General features: G+C 35.5%; 1 protein-coding gene across 17 annotated transcripts in view; it reads right to left on the bottom strand.

The window, feature by feature from the left end:
• Positions 1-23,361, bottom strand: part of VPS13B (vacuolar protein sorting 13 homolog B) — an 802,268-nt gene that overhangs the window by 752,703 nt on the left and 26,204 nt on the right. For all 17 annotated transcript variants that reach the window (XR_004486270.2, XR_007472457.1, XM_049700204.1 and 14 more), the window contains exon 4: positions 10,240-10,360. Coding sequence is in view for 15 of the 17 variants with exons in the window: in XM_049700204.1 (XP_049556161.1) it covers positions 10,240-10,360 (121 nt within the window). In the remaining 2 variants the exon portion in view is untranslated. The remainder of the gene's footprint in view (positions 1-10,239; positions 10,361-23,361) is intronic.

The raw sequence follows: 23,361 nt of genomic DNA, 5'->3' as shown, positions 1-23,361 counted from the left end.
AGTGTATACATGTCAATCCCAACTGCCGAATTCATCACACCACCACCGCCACACCCCTGCAGCTTTCCCCCCTTGGTGTCCATACATGTGTTCTCTACATCTGTGTCTCAACTTCTGCCCTGCAAACCGGTTCATCTGTACCATTTTTCTAGGTTCCACATATATGCGTTGATATACGATATTTGTTTTTCTCTTTCTGACTTACTTCACTCTGTATGACAGTCTCTAGATCCATCCACATCTCAACAAATGACCCAATTTCGTTGCTTTTTATGGCTGAGTAATATTCCATTGTAGATATGTACCACATCTTCTTTATCCATTTATCTGTCGATGGGCATTTACGTTGTTTCCATGACTTGGCTATTGTAAATAGTGCTGCAATGAACACTGGGGTGCATGTCTTTTTGAATTACGGTTTTCTCTAGGTATATGCCCAGTACTGGGATTGCTGGATCATATGGGAATTCTATTTTGAGTTTTTTAAGGAACCTCCACACTGTTCTCCATAGTGGCTGTATCAATTTACATTCCCACCAACACTGTAAAGAGGGTTCCCTTTTCTCCACACCCTCTCCAACACTTGCTGTTTGTAGGTTTTCTGATGATGCCCATTCTAAATGGTGTGAGATGATACCTCATTGTAGTTTTGATTTGCATTTCTCTAATAATTAGTGATGTTGAGCAGCTTTTCATGTGCTTCTTGGACATCTGTATGTCTTCTTTGGAGAAATGTCTACTAAGGTCTTCTGCCCATTTTTGGATTTGGTTGTTTGTTTTTTCAGTATTGAGCTGCATGAGCTGTTTATATATTTTGGAGATTAATCCTTCGTCTGTTGATTTGTTTGCAAATATTTTCTCCCATTCTGAGGGTTGTCTTCTTGTCTTCTTTATGGTTTCCTTTGCTGTGCAAAAGCTTTGAAGGTTCATTAGGTCCCACTGTTTATTTTTGTTTTCATTTTCATTACCCCAGGAGATGGATCAAAAAACATCTTCCTGTGATTTACGTCAAAGACTGTTCTTCCTATGTTTTCCTCTAAGAGTTTTATACTGTCCGGACTTACATTTAGGTCTCTAATTCATTTTGAGTTTATATTTGTGTATGGTGTTACGGAGTGTTCTAATTTCATTCTTTTACATGTAGCTGTCCAGTTTTCCCAGCACCACTTATTGAAGAGACTGTCTTTTCTTCATTGTATATCCTTGCCTCCTTTGTCATAGATTAGTTGACCATAGGTGTGTGGGTTTATCTCTGGGCTTTCTATCTTGTTCCATAGATCTATGTTTCTGTTTTTGTGCCAGTACGATATTGCCTTGTTAACTGTAGCTTTGTAGTACAGTCTTAAGTCAGGGCGTCTGATTCCTCCAGCTTTGTTTTTTTCCCTCAAGACTGCTTTGGTTATTCAGGGTCTTTTTTGTCTCCACACAAATTTTAAGATTTTTAGTTCTAGTTCCGTAAAAAATGCCATTGGCAATTTGATACTGATTACATTGAATCTGCAGATTGCTTTGGATAGTATGGTCATTTTCACAATATTGATTCTTCCAATCCAAGAACATAGTATATCTCTCCATCTGTTGGTATCATCTTTAATTTCTTTCATCAGTGTCTTATAGTTTTCTGCATACAGGTCTCTTGTCTCCCTAGGTAGGTGTACTCCTAGGTATTTTATTCTTTTTGTTGCCATGGTAAATGGGAGTGTTTCCTTAATTTCTCTTTCAGATTTTTCATCATTAATGTATAGGAATGCAAGTGATTTCTGTGAATTAATTTTGTATCCTGCTACTTTACCAAATTCATTGATTAGCTCTAGGAGTCTTCTGGTGGCATCTTTAGGATTCTCTATGTTTAGTATCATGTCATCTGCAAACAGTGACAGGTTTACTTCTCCTTTTCCAATTTGTATTCCTTTTATTTCTTTTTCTTCTCTGATTGCCGTGGCTAGGACTTCCAAAACTATGTTGAATAATAGTGGTGGGAGTGGACATCCTTGTCTCGTTCCTGATCTTAGAGGAAATGCTTTCAGTTTTTCACCATTGAGAATGATGTTTGTTATGAGTTTGTCATATATTGCCTTTATTAGATCGAGGTAGGTTCCCTCTATGCCCACTTTCTGGAGAGTTTTTATCATAAATGGGTGTTGCTATTGTTTTCTTTGTTTCTATTTCATTTATTTCTGCTCCGATCTTTATGATTTCTTTCCTTCTGCTAACTTTGGGTTTTGTATATTCTTCTTTCTCAAGTTCCTTTAGGTGTAAGGTTAGATTTTTTTGTTTGTTTTTTGTTGTTTTTTTTTTGCGATACACAGGCCTCTCACCATTGTGGCCTCTCCCGTTGCGGAGCACAGGCTGCAGACTTGCAGGCTCAGCAGTCATGGCTCACAGGCCCAGCCGCTCCGAGGCATGTGGGATCCTCCCGGACCAGGGCACAAACCCATGTCCCCTGCATCGGCAGGCGGACACTCAACCACTGCGCCACCAGGGAAGCACTGGTTAGCTTGTTTATTTGAGATTTTTCTTGTTTCTTGAGGTAGGCTTGTATAGCTATAAACTTCCCTCTTAGAACTGCTCTTTTTGCATCCCATAGGTTTGGATCATCGTGTTTTCATTGTCATTTGTCTCTAGGTATTTTTTGATTTCCTCTTTGATTTCTTCAGTGAACTCTTGGCTATTTAGTAACGTACTGTTTAGCCTCCATGTGTTTGTGTTTTTTACGTTTATTTCCCTGTAATTCATTTCTAGTCTCATAGCATTGTGGTCAGAAAAGATGCTTGATATGATTTCAATTTTCTTAAATTTACTGAGGCTTGATTTGTGACCTAAGCCGTGATCTATCCTGGAGAATGTTCCGTGCGCACTTGAGAAGAAAGTGTAATCTGCTATTTTTGGATGGCATGTCCTATAAATATCAATTAAATCTATCTGGTCTACTGTGTCATTTAAAGCTTCTGTTTCCTTATTAATTTTCTGTTTGGATGATCTGTCCATTGGTGTGAGTGAGGTGTTGAACTCCCCCACTATTATTGCGTTACTGTCCATTTCCTGTTTTATAGCTGTTAGCACTGGCCTTATGTAATAAGGTGCTCCTACGTTGGGTGCATATATATTTATAATTGTTATATCTTCTTCTCGGATTGGTCCCTTGATCATTATGTATTGTCCTTCCTTGTCTCTTGTACCATTCTTTATTTTAAAGTCTATTTTATCTGATATGAGTATTACTACTCCAGCTTTCTTTCGATTTCCATTTGCATGGAATATCTTTTTCCATCCCCTCACTTTCAGTTTGTATGTGTCCCTAGGTCTGAAGTGGGTTTCTTGTAGACAGCCTATATATGTGTCTCATTTTTGTATCCATTCAGCAAGCCTATGTCTTTTGGTTGGAGCATTTAATCTATTCATGTTTAAGGTAATTATCGATATGTATGTTCCTTTTACCACTTTCTTAATGTTGGAGGGTTTGTTTTTGTACGTCCTTTTCTTTTCTTGTGTTTCCCACTTAGAGAAGGTCCTTTAGCATTTGTTGTAGAGCTGGTTTGGTGGTGCTGAATTCTCTTAGCTTTTGCTTGTCTGTGAAGCTTTTGATTTCTCCATTGAATCTGAATGAGATCCTTGCTGGGTAGAGTAATCTTGGTTGTAGGTTCTTCCCTTTCATCACTTTAAGTATATCATGCTACTCCCTTCTGGCTTGTAGAGTTTCTGCTGAGAAATCAGCTGTTAACCTTATGGGAGTTCCCTTGTATGTTATTTGTCGATTTTCCCTTGCTGCTTTCAGTAATTTTTCTTTGTCTTTAATTTTTGCCAATTTGATTACTATGTGTCTCAGCGTGTTTCTCCTTTGGTTTATCCTGTATGGGACTCTCTGTGCTTCCTGGACTTGGACGGCTATTTCCTTTCCCACGTTAGAGAATTTTTCAACTATAGTCTCTTCAAATATTCTCTCTGGTCCTTTCTCTCTGTCTTCTCCTTCTGGGACCCCTATAATGCGAATGTTGTTGTGTTTAACGTTGTTCCAGAGGTCTCTTCATTTCTTTTCATTTCTTTTCATTTTTTTTCTTTTCTTTCTTTTCATTCTTTTTTCTTTATTCTGTTCCGTGGCAGTGAACTCCACCATTCTGTCTTCCAGGTCACTTATCCGTTCTTCTGCCTCAGTTATTCTGCTATTGGTTCCTTCTAGTGTATTTTTCATTTCAGTTATTATATTATTCATCTGTTTGTTTGTTCTTTAATTCTTCTAGATCTTTGTTAAACATTTCTTACATCTTCTCGATCTTTGCCTCCATCCTTTTTCCGAGGTCCTGGATCATCTTCACTGTCGTTATTCTGAATTCTTTTTCTGGAAGGTTGCCTTTCTCCACTTCATTTAGTTGTTTTTCTGGGGTTGTATCTTGTTCCTTCATCTGGTACATAGCCCTCTGCCTTTTCATCTTGTCTATCTTTCTGTGAATGTGGTTTTTTGTTCCACAGGCTGCAGGACTGTAGTTCTTCTTGCTTCTGCTCTCTGCCCTCTGGTGGATGAGGCTCTCTAAGAGGCTTGTGCAAGCTTCCTGATGGTGGGTAGAGCTGGCTGTTGCTCTGGTGGGCAGAGCTCAGTAAAACTTTAACCTGCTTGTCTGCTGATGGGTGGGGCTGGGTTCCCTCCCTGTTGGTTGTTTGGCCTGAGGTGACCCAATACTGGAGCCTATCAGGGCTCTTTGGTAGGGCTAATGGTGGACTCTGGGAGGGCTCACACCAAGGAGTACTTCCCAGAACTTCTGCTGCCAGTGTCCTTGTCCTCACGGTGAGACACAGCCATGCCCTGCCTCCACAGGAGACCCTCCAACACTAGCAGGTAGGTCCTGTTTCAGTCTCCCCTGGGGTCACTGCTCCTTCCCCTGGGTCCCGATGCGCACACTACTTTGTGTGTGACCTCCAAGAGTGGAGTCTCTGTTTCCCCCAGTCCTGTCAAAGTCCTGCAATCAAATCCCACTAGCCATCAAAGTCTGATTCTCTAGGAATTCCTCCTCCCGTTGCCAGACCCCCAGGTTGGGAATCCTGACATGGGGCTCAGAGCCTTCATTCCAGTCGGTGGACTTCTGTGGTATAATTGTTCTCCAGTCTGTGAGTCAACCACCCAGCAGTTATGGGCTTTGATTTTACTGTGATTGCGCCCCTCCTACCATCTCACTGTGGCTTCTCCTTTGTCCTTGGATGTGGGGTATCTTTTTTGGTGAGTTCCAGTGTCCTCCTATCGATGATTGTCCAGCAGCTAGTTGCGATTCTCGTGTTCTCACAAGAGGGAGTGAGAGCATGAAAAAAACCTTCTTGACCATATTTCCACATGTGTTTCTCTACTGAAACGTAACGAAAACGTTCCGTTTTTAAAACCAATTGTCATGAGCTATGAAAAGTGAATACTGTACAGTAATGTGGAATGGAAGAAATCATGGGGCAAGAAAAATGAACCACCACCAACCACACCAAAGGCCAGTCTTCATCCAAAGAAGGTGATGTTGTGTATATGGTGGGATTGGAAGCTCCTCTATTATGAGCTCCTTCCGGAAAACCAAACAGTTAATTCCAACAAGTACTGGTCCCAATTAAAGCAACTGAAAGCAGCACTCGACAAAAAGCATCCGGAATTAGTCAACAGAAAACACATAATCTTCCATTAGGATAATGCAAGACCATGTGTTTCTTTGATGACCAGACTAAAACTGTTACAGCTTGGCTGGGAAGTTCTGATTCATCCGCCATATTCACCAGACATTGCACCTTCGGATTTCCATTCATTTCGGGCTTTATAAAATTCTCTTAATGGAAAAAATTGCAATTCCCTAGAAGACTGTTCTTTGCTTAAAAAGATGAAAAGTTTTGGAAAGATGGAATTATGAAGTGGCCTGGAAAATGGCAGAACGTAGTGGAACAAAACTGTGAATACGTTGGTCAATAAAGTACTTGGTGAAAATGAAAAATGTGTCTTTTATTTTTGCTTTAAAACCGAAGGAACTTTTTGGCCACCCCAATACATGTATTCTGAGTAAAAGGGTAAGGAGAAAAAAAGGGAAGAGACAATTACATGACAAAATCAAGAAAGAGGAAGCTATGCACTAGAACACAAAATTTATCTGAGCTTCCTAGAAAATAAGTAGAAAAAAACTTTAATGAAAAAATATTTAACAAGAAAAAACATACCCGTTAATTAAGAGGTCCTGAATAAATTAAAGCACAATACCCTTAAAGCCATTTTAGAGAAAATGCAGAAGCAGCCCACAGAAGGCTGGCTTCTTACAATGACCTTCAACAAAACCAAAGGTTGTACACTTCAGAGAGCACAGGACTAAATAATCCAGGTATGTAACTGTATGTAGAAGTAATCTCACTTCTAAGCTAGATAAAGTACAGAGAATACTGAGGAAAGCATGAATGAAGAAAGAAATAAATGAAACATCCTTAAACTTTCTCTCTAAATAGGAATTGTCAACATATCTTACTGAGTATCCTAAGCCCACAATTCAAAACTATTAAAAGTAATTGAAGGTTCTGGCCTATATATCATTAACTGAAAGAAAATGTGTATGGCTCAAATCAGTCAGATTCAAACTCTTTTGACCTCTCTCCCAGTAAGAAATATTACATCATAACCAAGCAAAGCACACATATACGCATAAGTTTCTTGCAATATGATTAACCTTTACTACATTCCCCACACCATGTGGTTTTCTATTCTATGCTACGTATTTTTTAAATGCTTGCCATGACCCACTAAATTGCTTTCACAATGCACTCACTGGTCAGGATGCATAATCTGAAAAAGACTGTTCCAGGTAACAAGACCAGAAACTGCAAAGAAAATACGAGATATTGACTTGTGTTTCTTTCCTATTAGAGGGGTGCCCATCCTTCAAGATATAAAACAAACAACTATTCTCAACACCAAAACTTTTCTCAAAAAGCATCTCTGAATCTACGTAAATGTTTGAACTCCAAAATTATAACCACAGATGCTGGAAGAAGTAACTTTGCCCTAGAAAATTTTGAGAACAGGAATTCATCTCTACCATGAAAGAACCTTAATATAGGTTCTTTCCAGGTAAGATAACATTGCCAGAAATGAGTCCTCAAATAACCATATGAGTTAATCTTGAAATAAAAGGATTTACCATTATCCAACTGGACTGTCAAATTATCTTTTTTTTTTTCCTTTGGCAATATTAAGTTTAGCTGCTCTGCCTTCCAGTAATTGTCCAACAAGTTCAGTTACTTCCTAAGGCAACTCCTTTAACTGTGATATTTGTCACAGCATAAAAGAGGATATGAGTCCTGTCAGGTAAGGCAGAAAAGCACCTGTTAATCCAAAAGCTACCTCAAGTAGTTTAGTAGAACACAGCTCTGTTTTATGCCACTAAATATAGGACGTTTTATGTTACGTTTATTTTTATGTTTTATGCTCCTAAAAATAGGTCAGTTCTCCCAATCCTGAATATCAGTATAAATTCCAATACAGTCTCTAAAGAATCATTAAAAGTCTGGGACCTGTTTTGAGGACATGCAAGTTAGCCCACAGAAGATTTTTAATCTGTGAAATCAACAACTGACAAAAGCTTTAAATTTTTCTTAAACAAGTTCTTAAAAGAAAAAAAAAATGTAATAAGACTCAACAGTTAAACCTAAAACTGCTTATTCTTTGCCAGGATATTGATGGAGAGAGTTGTATACAATGAGCTGGCTTAGGAAGTTTTAAGGGGATATGTAGTCAGAAATTTGGAGGGGTAAAGGGGTTGCCCATTTTATAAATAAGAATAAGCTATAGTTTAATTTACAGTTTAATTAGATTCACCAGGGACTTCTCCCAAGGAGTTAATAATTACGAAAAGAATTTAGAAAGCTCTTTAACCATCATAACTACTCTAAGTAGAATTAGAAACATTCAGAAGTAAAATAACTTCTTCTGGCACCTTCTCCAGCCGTAGCAATTAATCTATTTATTCTAAGGCCAGAGAGAATACTGAGATCTGTTAGGTAAAGTTCCTAAGAACACAAAGCATCAGCATTAACATCACTATAACACCAGTTAAATATGTTCAATTCAAATGTAATTTAGAAACTATATTTGAGGGAGGGCGGCTATGAAATGATGTACCTAATGGCAACCTCTTACAAGTAAAGTAGATGGTGCCAGAAGACTGTCAAAAATTAATAGCTTTGAAATTGGGTTGAACTTAGGTTGAAACCAGCTTACAAAGCTTTGGGGCAGAAAACAAGTGTATACCAATGTCAGCTATACCTCAAAAAAAAGAAGTAATTGATAAATGAAAGAGAAGGACAGATAACTACTAACTGTAAAAAGGCATCAATGCACTTTGGCCACAGAGCTGACATGTAACAATCATTGTTTTTTTTTCCTTCATTAAACATTTATCAAGGAACTGTTATTTGTAAGCCACTACTCCTCCAGATAAATAAAAATTTCAGTTTCCTTTGTTTATCAAGAAGCAAGAGGAACAAAGAGACTATAAGTAGGAGTCAGAGGCAAGTCTTTGCTTGGAGAGGATGTAAGAAAGCAACTATACTCCAATAAAATTTTTTTTTAAAAAATCCCACTTATGGGCTTCCCTGGTGGTGCAGTGGTTGAGAGTCCGCCTGCCGATGCAGGGGACGCGGGTTCGTGCCCCGGTCTGGGAGGATCCCATGTGCCGCAGAGCGGCTGGTCCCGTGAGCCATGGCCGCCGGGCCTGCGCGTCCGGAGCCTGTGCTCTGCAATGGAAGAGGCCACGGAGGTGGGAAGCCCGCGTACCGCAAAAAAAAAAAAAAAAAAATCCCAGTTATCATCTTAAAATGTAAAAAAAGATTTGGGTCTCCTCAGGTGTTGATTTTGCATCAGATAAACTGGCCTGTTTTCAGAGTTCTCTGTGAGTGAAAACAGGATTGGGATCCACCTTTTAGGTATTGGAATTAATATAACTAAGGAAGAAAGTCCTGAGTCCCCAAGAAGAGCTGACTTCCATCCCTCTTTCTGTTTCCCTGATGACAACAAATAACTATAAGATCGTGAGTGTAATGAAGAAAGAAACAGAAACATAAAAAAAAAAAAAACAGAAAAAGAATGAAACACCTGCACTGACACTTTGCTCTGCAAAATCGCCACATGGAAAAGACTATAACTATTATACAAACATTTCAAGCAGTACAGAGCTAACTTAAATTTCTGGGAACTTTTTATACAATGATAAGATTATTGTTTAACTTAATGATGTAATGAGTACTTATCTTACCCAGAACAATATGTCTCCTTTTTATTTAATGTGAAACGCTGTTAAAAACATCAAATGTGCACTAGTGTTCCATGAAGATGTATTTGATTCCTGACCTTTAATCTAGGAAAAATTTAAGGGAAGGGGTCCTGATATATGATCACGTGCATAGGGACAAACAGCAGCAAAGTAAGAACAATGTATTAATTATTGGGATTTGTCCTTTAATCATCCTCAAGAGATGATTAGAATCTATGAGAAAATAAATGAAAGGAATTATATATATAATTGAAGTGATGAAGCTTTTAATCTGGAGACTGGAAGCTGTCTGAAATGATCTGTGTTATTTTGTTGTTTAGATCAGTGATTCCTATACTTACAGATGAGTAAATTTTAAGACAAAAATATATTCAAGTAACTGTCATTCAGTCATCCACCTTTTAATCTTAAAGGAGTAAATAGAAAAAAAAAAGAAAGAAAGAAACTTAAGGAATAAACCTAGGACAAAAGAGCATCAAAATTTGAATGAGTCCAGAGCCCTCACAAACATCTTTCAATCTGTTCTGATGTCATGCAGCAAATTTACATATATTTTAAATATTTTATGACACTAAAAAATATGGAAAACATATATTCTACAAAGGGTTACAACAATGATTAATAACAATCAAAATTTTGGTTTTATCAATACCCTTAGAAGTTACCTGGTGGTGGGACTTCCCTTGTGGTGCAGTGGTTAAGAATCAGCCTGCCAATGTAGGGGACAGGGGTTTGAGCCCTGGTCCAGGAAGATCCCACATGCCATGGAGCAACTAAGCCTGTGCACCACAATTACTGAAGCCTGCATGACACAACTACTGAGCCCACGTGCTGCAACTACTGAAACCCATGCACCTAGAGCCTGCTCCACAACAAGAGAAGCCACAGCGATGAGAAGCGCACGCACAGCAACGAAGACCCAACGCAGCCAAAAATAAACCAAAATTAAAAATAAAAAAGAAGTTACCTGGTGGCAAATCAGGATCTGTGGGAGCAGCCTGCTGAATTCTTCTGGGTTTTACTGATGACTTTGTGTTCTCAGTAGTACTACGGTTGGTAGAATTAGAACCACAGCTTTCATGGTCATCCTATTTTTATTTTGAAGAAAGAAAAGTATCAGTCACCATTCAAGAATTTTAAAAAGTTTTGTTGAATGTATGCAAGTTACTAAAATGTGATAAAATAGACTCTTCAGGTTTTTTTTTTAGCTCTAAAAATCTATGTAACCAAAATTTTTCATAATTTGCATTCTTAAACACCATTTTAAAAGTAAGTAGTAGTTTAAAATCATAAATTGTCTATTTCTTTAGTTGGTATCAAAAGACACCACTTGATAATGTCAAAAAAAATCTTATATATGGTTTTAGCAAAAGAAGACAATTCAAAGGAAGCTTTTAAACATTTTCCATTTGAAAATGTAAAATAAATGGAAAGCGTCTTAATATTCCCCTATTTGTTTATATGTTAAGACCCTTACTATTTTGTGAGTTAAATTAAGAATCCAAGCTTTTTAATCACCTTTAATGATTAATCTTAATCATCCTCAGAAATCTTGGCATCCTATTTAACACTGTTCACTGAATTGAATATTGTTCAGATTAGATATAAGGTTTAACTGGGTTTTGATATGGATAACATAAAAACTTCAAAAAAATCATACATATTTTTGAAACCTATACAATGCAAATGAGTACTCTTTTCCTGACTTGATTCAACAAACATTTATATAATGCTTTTATGTGTTAATTGCTGGATTTACAAAAGCAAATTAGATATAATATCTGTTCGCAAAGATTTCAGAATCTATTTAAAACATATATAACCAGTCTACAAGAGTACTTTTTTGTTTGTTTTCAAGTAATAGGAACACAAAGAGTCATTCTATTTGGAAGAACTAGAGAGATGAGGCCGTTAAAACTGAGTGTAGAAATGTTTTAGGTTAAGATTGGAGGCTAAATAGGGAAACCTATAAACAGCACATGCAAGGATAATGATTAGTCAAAAAAAGCCACAGTATACAATGTTTAAGATGGGAGAACAATACCAGAAGCTAAAGGCATGTACTAGTTCAATAAAAATGAGGTCACATTAAGAACCACAGAGACGTTAACACTTAATTTGGTAATTAGGAGGAGGGTGCCAATAACCAAAGGAAAAAAAAAGGACATTTAGTAATTGCAGTAGAGGGACAGGAGTGGAAGAAGTAAAAGAGTAGTTCAAAGGGTGAATAACAAGTTAAAATGGAAAAAATAAACATAGATTGCTCTTTCAATAAGACGGATATTACAAGGAGGAAACAGATGAGGTAGTAGAATGAGGTAAAAGCATCTGACATCATCTTATTCCTTTTGGGGGGATAAAAGAGCACATTCTGCTTGAATGAGAGATGCATATGAGGAGGCAGAGATCAAACATCTCTCCAACACAAAGGGAAACAGATGGTGTACTGTGCACCATCAATTCATTAATCAATAATAAAACTATTTCATAATGCTTAAAAGAATCGTGATAAATTTAGTTTCTTTTATATATTTGAAGAGAAAATTTCAAGAACAAAAAGAAGGATACCCACTAAATTTACCATTCTAATAGGGTACTAGAGGCAAATAAGAACAATGATAGGCCCTCCTTTAAGACACAAAAATTCTTATTCACTACCACACTAAGAGGATTATACAATAATAAAAGATGAATCTTTTACAATATAGCATGGCTTCAGATGCTAGTGTGATATATTAGCAAAAGAAAAAATTTCTGTTTGAAACTTCATTACAACAAAAAGTTAAAAATTTACTGTAACAAACAATAAAGGAAATTTTTGCACGAACTTACGTTTAAGTTAATAAAAAACTTCACAGCATTTCATTCCACAAAACAGCTTCACTATTCAATCTTTATAATGACATCTTCTGTTATTTTGGGGGATGTTATAGTCTCCAAATACTAAAAGACTACTACTGTGAATAAGACCTTACTGTAATTACTTTTAGTTCAACTTAGATCCTTAAAAATGTCTGTAGTCATACACTTCTGCACAATGTTAACATTAAAAGCACACTATTAATTTTTGAAACATATGGTTGTCTCAAAAGCCCAGAAGTAAAACATATTCATTAAAGAGATGTGAAAAAGTTCCAAGTGAACTGCCAAAACTAGCATAATTATGAAAATATTTAACACTGAAACCATCTGAAATCACATACTGTATATAGATTATAGTGATGTCATAATAAACATTCCAGCCAAAATGCACTAAAACTACTGCAGTCCAATAAATCTGGCATACACGAAATGACAAACATTTTAAAGCAAAAGAAAGAACAAGTTATTTTATTTTTAAAAAGTTATTAGCAGCAAAAATGGGTAAAATGCATAGACTAAATATGAGTTTTCAAATAGTTTAAAAAAAGAACTGAATAAAGTTCCCTACAAACTACGTTTTTTCACTTAAAAGAAAAACAAACTAAATAACTTCATTTGCTTAAACAAAAATTTTAATAAACTTGAAATTTCAGTGTGCCTTAAAAATGGGCATTAATCATGGTACCCATAGGAATATGTACTATGAAACAAACATTACCAAATGTGCAAACATTTCTTTCTTAATTCTGGTTAGGAAATTATGGTTGCATATGTATTATAATTAGAAAATAATCCTTTTGATAATTTTGACTCGTTTTCATTTCAATTACATTTTAATTGCATCAATTAAGTGAGCTTCCATTCAAATCCTGCCCCAACTGAATTAAATTTAAAAAAATAAAGCAAAACAACAATTATAATATTTACTATTAAAACTGGAATTACTTCCACCATTAGTTTGAGTTCATCATCTGCTTTTAACCAGTATGCATCACTTTGGACTATTACACATTTTAATTCATTGAAAGCCTCTAATTTCTAATAAAAGTAACTCTGTTCTCAAAAATACCAGTTAAAATGTTTTGAGATAATTTTTAACCCCAAACACATTACAGTTATATCTTTCTGATTTAGGATGCAATTTTTCCAAAATGTCTGGTAAGTAGATTTCATGGCAAAAGAATGTTGTCTCTTGGGGACCACATAGCTATTTCTGAAAATACTGCCCTTTGCTCCTCATGAAACAAGCAAGAATGTCATTTCCTTACAAAAGTTCCTAACAGAGTGAAAACATGGCAAACACTGTATGTAAACAGACCCATTACTTTCATAATGACTGATCATGGGATCATGTTACATACTTTTCACCTGAGCCCTCACAGGGCTAGTCAATTAAAACTGGAAAACCATCAACTCCCAGATTCACAATAGTATGAATAAGATTGAGGACAAAACTTAAAACAGGTGACTGAATCGTTCGAAGCCCTTGTTTAAAAACAAAGGTTAAAAGAAAGAGTTGAAGAAGGAGAAAACGAAAGACAGAGAAGCGATGTGCCTTATGCTCTTCAGCCTTGTGGCACCAAACTTGGCAAGCAGAGAAGGACTAAGGTTCACCTGGAAGTTCTGGTCACCAAAAGCTCCTGAACAGAGTGTGAGGGCCTTGGAAATGAACCGCTACAAAGCCCTTAGAGACATTCACCTCTATCCCCTCCAGAAGCAGGTATAACGGCAATAGATGCAATAAAGAATCTCTAAAGGTAACTCTACTTCGGAGAGTCAGAGAGCCAAGTCAAGTCAGCAACGCAGAGGTACAACTGGAGAGTGAGCCAGAAAAAACAAAACACTACCTTTTGTGGTAAAAATGGGAATCTCTGGAACCCCTCTACCCTGACAGCAATATTAATAAACTTAATTTTAGCCATTAAAAAAAAATGCCAAGCAACTCCAGTAAAGGAGTGTATGCCCCCAACCTCTTCACACATCAGCTTAAGCCCACAGAGGAGGCTGCTTCCATCTTCTCTCCCATAAGAGTGAGGATAAGGGACTGCGATAGGCTGGGGAAGAAGAAAAGAGAGTTTATGCTCCCTTGCATTCTTTTACTTGAACCTCCCAAATGCAGGAATAGTTAACCTGACAGGCCAAAGCTTAACATACAATAAGATGTATTAGGCTACATTTTAATAATGAAAGAGATCACTATACTAACTGTAAACACCTGTGTGATGGAGCCACTCTTCTATCCCTGAGATCCATGTTACTCAGTAACAGGACCAGAGCCATGTTTCCCAGATGATGCAATCACTAGCCATCTCTCCTCTGCCTTCTTTTCACACCCACAGCTAGCCACCTAACCCAGGATACTGCCCAGCCAGAGAACAATCAAACTATGCTGGTTATATAATAGCATCATATGTTAGAAAAAATTTGCTCTTCATTATTGCCTATGACATCCCTTTCCTTCGTATCAGTAGGTATATATCATATTGCCAACCTATCCTTCCCTGTTTTTAAACCACTGGATTGAAGTGGTTAGACCCACCCTTAGATCTGGAAGGTGAAATGGGCAGAAATTAAGGAATAAGAGAACAAAAGTATATACAGAGGCATTCTGGCCTAAGCCACATTCTACCATCTAATATTTACCAAAATTCACTGGGGGTGACTGGGTGTGTGAACCGATTAATAAAACTGCACTTTGTTTTCTTATATGTATAACTTCCCTCAAGGAACACCTGATTTTTTTTTTAAAAAAAAGTATGTGTCAGGCATTTTGAGAGAAAATAGGGAATACAGATAGATAGTACCCATATTCTGGTAGCTTTACTTTACCTACTTGAGGAACAATACTTATATGCATAAAAAGGTTAAGAGCAATTCAAGTTAGTCAGCTATTACATATGTCACACACACAAAAAAAACAGTGAAATTTATTGAGCATTTATATGTGCCAGAACTTTAAGGAGGAGGAGGAAATTAGGGCTTAAGAAGTTCTAAGGTCAAAAAGATACGAAGTAAAAGAGCTGGGATGAATGCCCAGATACATCTGATAGAAAAGCCCCTAGCATTATTACTGATGAAAGACAGGAAAGCAGAGAGAAAGGGAAGAAAGAAGAATGGCAGGCAGAGAGGAAAAGAGACACACAGAAAAAAAACAATTTTTTTATGGCACTTACAATGGGTCATGTACTACTGACACTACATTCACATCTCTTAATTCTCTAAACAACTCTATGAAGTAGACACTATTCCCTATAAAAGAAGATCCCCATTTAAAGATGAGGACACGAGGCATAAAGAGATTAAATGGGTCAAAATCACACTACTACTAAATGGCACAATCTTACCTACATTGCTCTATTGCCTCCAGATGAGAGAAGGCCAACTAAACATAGAGTACTAAGCACCATATATTCTGAGACGGGAGAGATCACAGTGAGCTACAGTAGTCAGGAAAACATCACAAAGGACACGGTTTGAAAAGACTAGGCCCTGCAAACAAAAAAAGAGGGAGGTTGGGGCTTCCCTGGTGGCGCCAGTGGTTGAGAGTCCGCCTGCCGATGCAGGGGACACGGGTTTGTGCCCCGGTCCGGGAAGATCCCACATGCCGCCAAGCGGCTAGGCCCATGAGCCATGGCCGCTGAGCCTGCACGTCCAGAGCCTTGCTCCACAACGGGAGAGGCCACAACAGTGAGAGGCCCCGTACCACAAAAAAATAATAATAATAAAAAATCAAAAATAAAACTACCATATAATCTAGCAATTTCAATACTGAGTATTTGCCTGAAGAAAACAAAAACACTAATTTGAAAAGATATATGCACTCCGATATTAACTGGAGCATTATTCACAATAGCCAAGATATGGAAGCAACCTAAATGTCTATCGATAGATGAATGGATAAAGCAAATGTGGTGTGTGTGAGTGTGTGTGTGTGTGTACACACACACGCACAGTGGAATATTACTCAGCCATAAAAAATGAAATCTTGCCACTTGCAATCACATGGATGGATCTAGAGTGTATGACACAAGTGAAATAAGTCAGACAAAGAAAACAAATACCACATGATCCCACTTATATGTGGAATCTAAAAAAACAAAACAAAACCTAAACAGACTCATAGATACTGAGAACAAATGGGTGGTTGCCAAAGGGGAGGAAGGTGAGGGGTCAGGCAAAATAGGTGAAGGGGATTAAGAGGTACAAACCCTCAGTTATAAAATAAATAAGCCATGGGGATGTAATATGCATCATAAAGAATATGGTCAGTAGTTCTGTAATAACTTTGTATGGGGACAGATTAACACTAAACTTATAGTGATGATCATTTCCTAATGTATACAATTATCAAATCACTGTGTAGTACACCTAGAACTAACATAATGTTGTATGTCAACTATATTTCGATAAAAAATAAATAAAATAAAACAGCCACAGACAATACTTAGCTGTGTTTCAAAATACCCTTACTTATAAAAACAGGCAGTAGGCCCATGGGCCATAGTTTCATGACTCCCGCTTTAAAACATTTGCCTTAATAAAAACGTACAGGATAAACAATTACTCAACCTGAAATTGCTCTGTAACCCAGTGTTTTCATTGTTTTATAAGGCAAAAAACATCATACCAAAAATATATCTAAATTACGAGGGAATCTTATAAAATAGCCCAGGGGGAAAAGCATAAAATTTTTGCTTGGCTATAGTACTGCCAAGAAGACAAGACATTTCTACTGTTACCCCTTTAATTTATAATGAAACAATAAAGCTTTAATAAGAGAAAGGAAAGTAATTTTCAGTAAGAAAATAGGCTGAAGAAGATTCGACAGACCCAAGGAAAAGAAAAATATAACACTTCCGGAAAAAAAAAAAAATCAAAACAGCACATTCTAAACATATGCAAAAGTAAAAGTTAAATGTGGGGCTTCCCTGGTGGCGCAGTGGTTGGGAGTCCGCCTGCCGATTCAAGGGACACAGGTTCGTGCCCCGGTCCGGGAAGATCCCACATGCCGCGGAGCAGCTGGGCTCGTGAGCCATGGCCACTGAGCCTGCGCGTCCGGAGCCTGTGCTCCGCAATGGGAGAAGCCACAACAGTGAGAGGCCCGCGTACCGCAAAAAAAAAAAAAAAAAAAAAAAAATTGGCCAACATGATTAAGAAAATAAGATCTAAAACTAAATTGGGGAAAAAGATACATAAGTGTGGGGAAAAAACTAGAAACATCTTCTAATCATATATAAATCCAAAAACAGAGAAACCCAGGAGCATTCAGTACATAAGAAGAAAAGAATACATTTCAAGGTAAATTTTCAGTAAAACACAGAATTTTCTCAATAGTACTATGAATACATCTCAATAATACTAATGAAGCCAACTGAGATTTTAAGTAACTGAAGTAAAAGTTAAAAGAATTAAATTAGAACTAGAACAATAGTAAGAATTTTAAAATTTAATAATAGCTAAGTATTCAGATTATAATGATTCATTTCACTTTAGCTATGAAGGGGACTTTGGCTGTAGAGCTATAGTATGAGTGTGCTGTTTTAAAAAAAAAAAAAAGGAAAAAAACCTCAAGAGCCATGATGCTTACTATATCTCTGTTTAAATAAGAACACTTGTTTATTTTGTAGTTGAAATCCCCTAACATCTATTCTATACTTGAGTATCCATTCATATTCACAGATACTTTAAACAATAGTTAAGGAAAGATCTAAATACTTTAACTGTTATAAGACAACAATATATTCTTATCTATTAAGAAATTAAAATTTATATATAAAATAAACTTATTTTTCAGAAAACATACTCTTTAACAGTTTAAAGTTTGTCTCATTCAAAAATAAGAAAAGAATAATAATATTTTGTTTCTTAAAGGTATATCCAATCTCTTACTGGATTTTCTTTGATGCACTGGAAAATCCTCTGTTAATCTGAACTACTTAATAGGACCCTAAATAACATTTTCCCCCTTTTTCTTGGCATTGCATTTGCACTGTAAATATTAGAAACATTTTACTTATAGTCAACAATGATAATTCCTATCTTCCTTATAAAACAAATGCAATTCAGAGGTAAATAATGGTTCTACTAAATAAGATAACTAAAGCTGAGAATGAGCTCTAACTTGGAGAGAAGTTTATATTTGGACAAGTTGAGGCAAACAGTAAAACATGCCTGAGCTAAACAGTGCAACAATGTTGGAGGTGCGAGCCTAGTCTTCAGGAATAGTTCAACAACTAAGGAGTGCTGATCATCATCAGTACCTCTGTGTATGCAGATGTACAAAATAACCATCAACACCAAACAAGATTCACTCCTTAAAATTAATTTATTTTTGGACAATGTGGGCAAATTTAATTCTTCACCAATAAGATGGCAACTATGACTATTATAGTATTTACAATCATCTTAAACTGGAAAGCCAAAAATTAAGATTTCCTAGGACTACTAACAGATGACTACAGAACTTTGAAAGAATAGTTCAATTAGAGTGGTAAGGGAAGAAGCCATATTACAGTGAGTTAATGAATAAGTGGATGTTGTGTAACATGAGACAGGAAAAGACTCCATTAGGTCTAGACATGAAAAAAAAGAGCCTGGAAATAATAAAGTAGAACGAAGGTGGTAAAGGGTCAAAAGAAAGAAAGCACCTGCTATATTCAGGATACTCTGCACAGTGCACAGGAGATAAAAGTTGTTAACAGTGGGAAAAGAAAGAGTCCTTGACTTCAGAATATTTATTATTTATAAAGGAGTATTTTTAAAAGCAAACAAGACGTAAGCTGTAAAATAATATTGAGAGTAATTAATTATTACGGGTATAGCAATGCAAGAGCTTTATATTCATTGTTCATAATCATCACAAACATCCTATAAGATATTGTTATTCTCATTTAACAAATAAGAAAAATAAAGTTCAAAATTTTTTGACAAATAATATTAGAGAGTTTGTTAACAAAGTGTTTAAAGAGTTCATAGAAGAAGCAATTACTTTAAGCTATTTATATTGCTCTTACTAAGATCTTTTCATCTTCTAACTGCTGGCCATCTTTCTCTCATTCCAAGTATTGCTATTATTCTCTTTTGAAAACAAAGTAGACACAGCTGCTATTAGAAAAGCCCAACCATAAGCAGATAAGCAGAAATAACCCCAAAGGTTAAATCCAGAAGTCAGAGTTTTTAAGCAAAGAAAGTAGCAAAGACTTTTTCAAACAAACAAAAGCTGAAAGAGTCTGTAGATATGAAATGCACTACAAAAACTATTTTTAGAAGTTCTTTAAGCTGAAGTAAAATGCTGCTAGATTAAAATCTTTGATCTGCATACAGGAATGAGAAGTCCGGAAATAACTATGTGGGTAAATAGAACAGACATTTTTTGTTTTTTAATTTCTTAAAAATCAATTAATTGTTCAAAGCAATCATAACTATGATGATGATGAAGACAATGATGATGATGATGTAGTCCTGGGGTCCGTAACATATATATAAGAGTTATAACAACACTGGCACAAATGATGACAGGGTATAAAGAGAATCATACTGTTGTAAGCATACTAAAGGAGAATACTTAAATTATCCATTAAGTAGTATATTATTATTCGAAAGTAGACAATGATAAGTTAAGCATGCATACTGCCAACCCTAGAACAACCACAAAATAAGAAAATGAAGAGTTATAGCAAAAGGCCAATAATGAAAATAAAATGGAATGCTAAAATATACTCAACTAATCAAAAAAAAAGGCAGGAAAAAAGAAAAAAGGAAGAAAAATTAAATGGGACAAATAGTAAACAAACAAAAAATTAGACTTAAACCTGAACATACAGAAAATTTCATAAAATGTGAATAATCTAAAACACTACAATTAATAGGCAGAAATTGTTATTCAGACTAGTAAAACCCAATTATAACCTGACTAGAAAACTAAGATCAGATATAGGCTCGGTACAGTTTCTAAAGATAAGATATCCGAAGTTTCAAAAAGAAAATCAAGGCAAAAATGAACCAATTCAAGAAAAAAGAAAATTAGCAGCACCTAATAATCAAAACAAAAATCAGAGAACCATTGCATTTTATGGATTAAAAGGGAACCTATAGACCTTGTGAACTATAGAACCTATAGACCTTGTGAACAGAAATAAAAAACTAGAAGCTGCAGTCTGTGTTCTTCATTATCTTTACTTCCAGATAACACATTGAGATGACTTAATGCTAACAGGGGGAAAAAGAGCTTGCAACTATCAGCAAGTTGCAAAGTCTCAAACCTGCTTTTTTCTTCCCCCCAGCATTCAGACATATAAATTATAGTGTCCACAGCATTGAACACTATAATTAAGGTTGTACTGGCACTTCTATTACAACCTCATATTTTCATTCATTCATAACATTCTTAGAAAGTCCTTCCTGAAACTAAAAGCCTTCCTTTCTTATCTCAATCCCAATTTTTCTTCTTCCTAAATTAGAAGACCTGTGAGAGAATAAAAATACCTCTTACAGCTGAAAAAAGAAAATAAAAGTCTTCCCAAGGATAAAACAAATACAACAGAACCCCCCAAAAACATTCAGAATGGCAAACAAGAATTAAAACTTCCTTAATGTTAAAAAAAATGGTCAAACCAAAAAATCCACCTTACGCCAAGTTTAGTTTTCATGTGGCACAAATTTCAAGCTTATACGTGACATAATAAAAGATTCTACAGTTTAAATATATATATTTTAAGAACTCCATCTTTATAAGACATAGCTATTTTCCAAAGCAGCTTAACTAAAAAGAGTGTTCTTTCTACTACTTCTGATTAGGAGGTTTTAGACAAAGGTAGAAGTTCAAGAAACCATGATTTCCTCTGTTCCTGAATTTTTAAGGCATAGAATACAGTTTGAAACACATTTATCTTCATCTTCATTCATCCACAAGTTATTTGTGGATGGTTCCTGGTTTTCGGTTTTTTATTTCCTTTTCAATAATGTTTTTAAATTACTCAAGTTATTTCAGCTCAAAAACAAACCTAACTCTAAAGCAAAGTATTTTACCATCTGGTGGTTCTAAGACTACAAGACAACATTTCTATGCTAAAATTAAAATCATAAGCTACTCATGATATAACATTTTTTCCTTAAAACATTCAAGAGAGGAGAAAGGTTTTGTCCTCCCATTAACCACTATATCCTCAGTATTTAGTACAGTACTATGGCACTTGATAACGATTTGCTGAATGAACTTTTCAACGCTTCCTTCAAATAAAGGAAAATATACTAAAATGATAATTTTAGTTATCACCCAGCCAATGACTTAGTTCCATCTAGGCCCCATCACTTTTCTCCTAGAATATGGCAAAATGAGCTTAACTAATTATCTGAAATCACCTCCTCCAATCTATTCCTCAACTTTGAAAAGCTTGTCAACTTCCTAAATTACGAACTCAATCAAGTTGCTTGCTAGCTTAAAATAATTCAGTGGCTCCCTACTCTCAACTCTCTACACAAGGGTCCTCAAAGTTTCTGATTTCAGGACATTTCACCCTCTTAAAAATTACTGAGAGTGCCAATGACCTTTTGTATAAATGGGTTACATCTACCCATATTTACCATAGGAGAAATAAAAAAGGAGAAAAAAGTTTAAATATATGCTTTTAAAAATAAGAAATCCATCACATTAACATAATTATAAACAAATTATAAAACTTTAAGTTTTTGCTTTTTATGAAAAATAGCTATATTTTCCAAAACAAAAAGAAAACTGGTAAAAATAATGGAATTATTTTATTTTACATTTTAAAAAATCTGGCCTAATAGAATACAGTTGGATTCTCATATTTACTTCTGCCTTCAATCTACCACAGTGTCATACATCAGGTAGCCTCTGGAAAATTCCACTCTACATTCATAAGAGAATGATGATGAAAAAAGTAAATCATGACCTAGCGGTCTTCAGATCACACTTTGAGAACCACTGGAGTACAGTAAACTTCAAACCCTCTTATGAATTGCACATAAGTTTATGATCTGAGAGACTCAGATTTGAGTCTCACTACCCACAGTGTAGCACAGAGAGACAACAAGATAAATATGAAAGATTAGGGATACGAAGGACAGACTGAGAAGTTGTAACGTGTGTAAAACAAGTTTCAGAAGGCAAAAATAGAAAGAATAAGACAGAATTAATATTCAAAGAGATAAAGATTTTTCAGAAGTTATCAAAAACATAAATCCATAGATATAGGAAACACAATAAATCTTAAAAAAGATAACAAAAAAGAAATTCACTCCTAGAGTCATGATCATGAAACAGAAGAACAGCAAAGACATTTGAAAAAGAAGATCTTAACTACAACTAAGGAAAAACAAAAGACACGTTTTACAATAAAATGGTAACACCACTAATATATAAAAATCTCAACAGCAAAAACAGAACCAATTCAATAGTGGAGTTAATATTTTCAAAGCACTGGGAGAAAATATCCACCAACCTGATGCAACCAAATAAACTACCAATGAGAGAGACTACAATAAAGATTTTTTTAGACAATGAAAATTGAATGTTTACCACTAAGAGAATCTCTTGTAATATCTTTTAGAGTACTTCATAAAGGTGGAAATTAAACCCAGAAAGAAGTGAGATGCTAAAAACAGCAAACCAAGAAAACTGATAAACAGGCAAATAAGATCAAAGAAGTATTCATTACACAAAGAATAATAACAACAGCAGTTAATTTGGGAGGTATAAAAGTAAAATGAAACTAAAATTCTGGATAATAACAGCATATAAGATGGAAAGAAGATAATAAGTTAAAGCCTTCTGAGATCCTCAAAACTGATTAACAGGAAGGAGTAAAATTAGTATAACAACAATTTAAAGTTTAGGTACACATAGTAAAAATTTCACAGTAATCACTACTAAAAGGACAAAACTAGAAGTATAACTTTAAAACCAATGGAATACACAAAACTGAATCTAAAAAGCACAATCAATCCAAATAATATAGAAAAAAGGAAAGTTGCATTAAAAAGGAGAGAAATATAGAAAACATAAAATAAGACAGTGAAAGAAATCCAACTATTTAAAAGCAATGGAAAAATATCAGAGTGAAAAGAAAACAAATGTGTCAATCTAAACATGTTCATATGTGTTGAAAGTAAAAAAAGAAAGCCAGATGTACAAAACAAATGGGGAAGATCATAAATAAATCCCCAAAAAAGAGCTAATACTAAAAGAGGTGAAAAAAATTAAGAA

The sequence above is a fragment of the Orcinus orca genome, chromosome 17 (genome assembly GCF_937001465.1).
Source record: "Orcinus orca chromosome 17, mOrcOrc1.1, whole genome shotgun sequence".
Taxonomy (NCBI): Eukaryota; Metazoa; Chordata; class Mammalia; order Artiodactyla; family Delphinidae; genus Orcinus; species Orcinus orca.
Note: the sequence above shows the minus strand (reverse complement) of the source record. Positions and strands in the feature narration are given on the sequence as shown.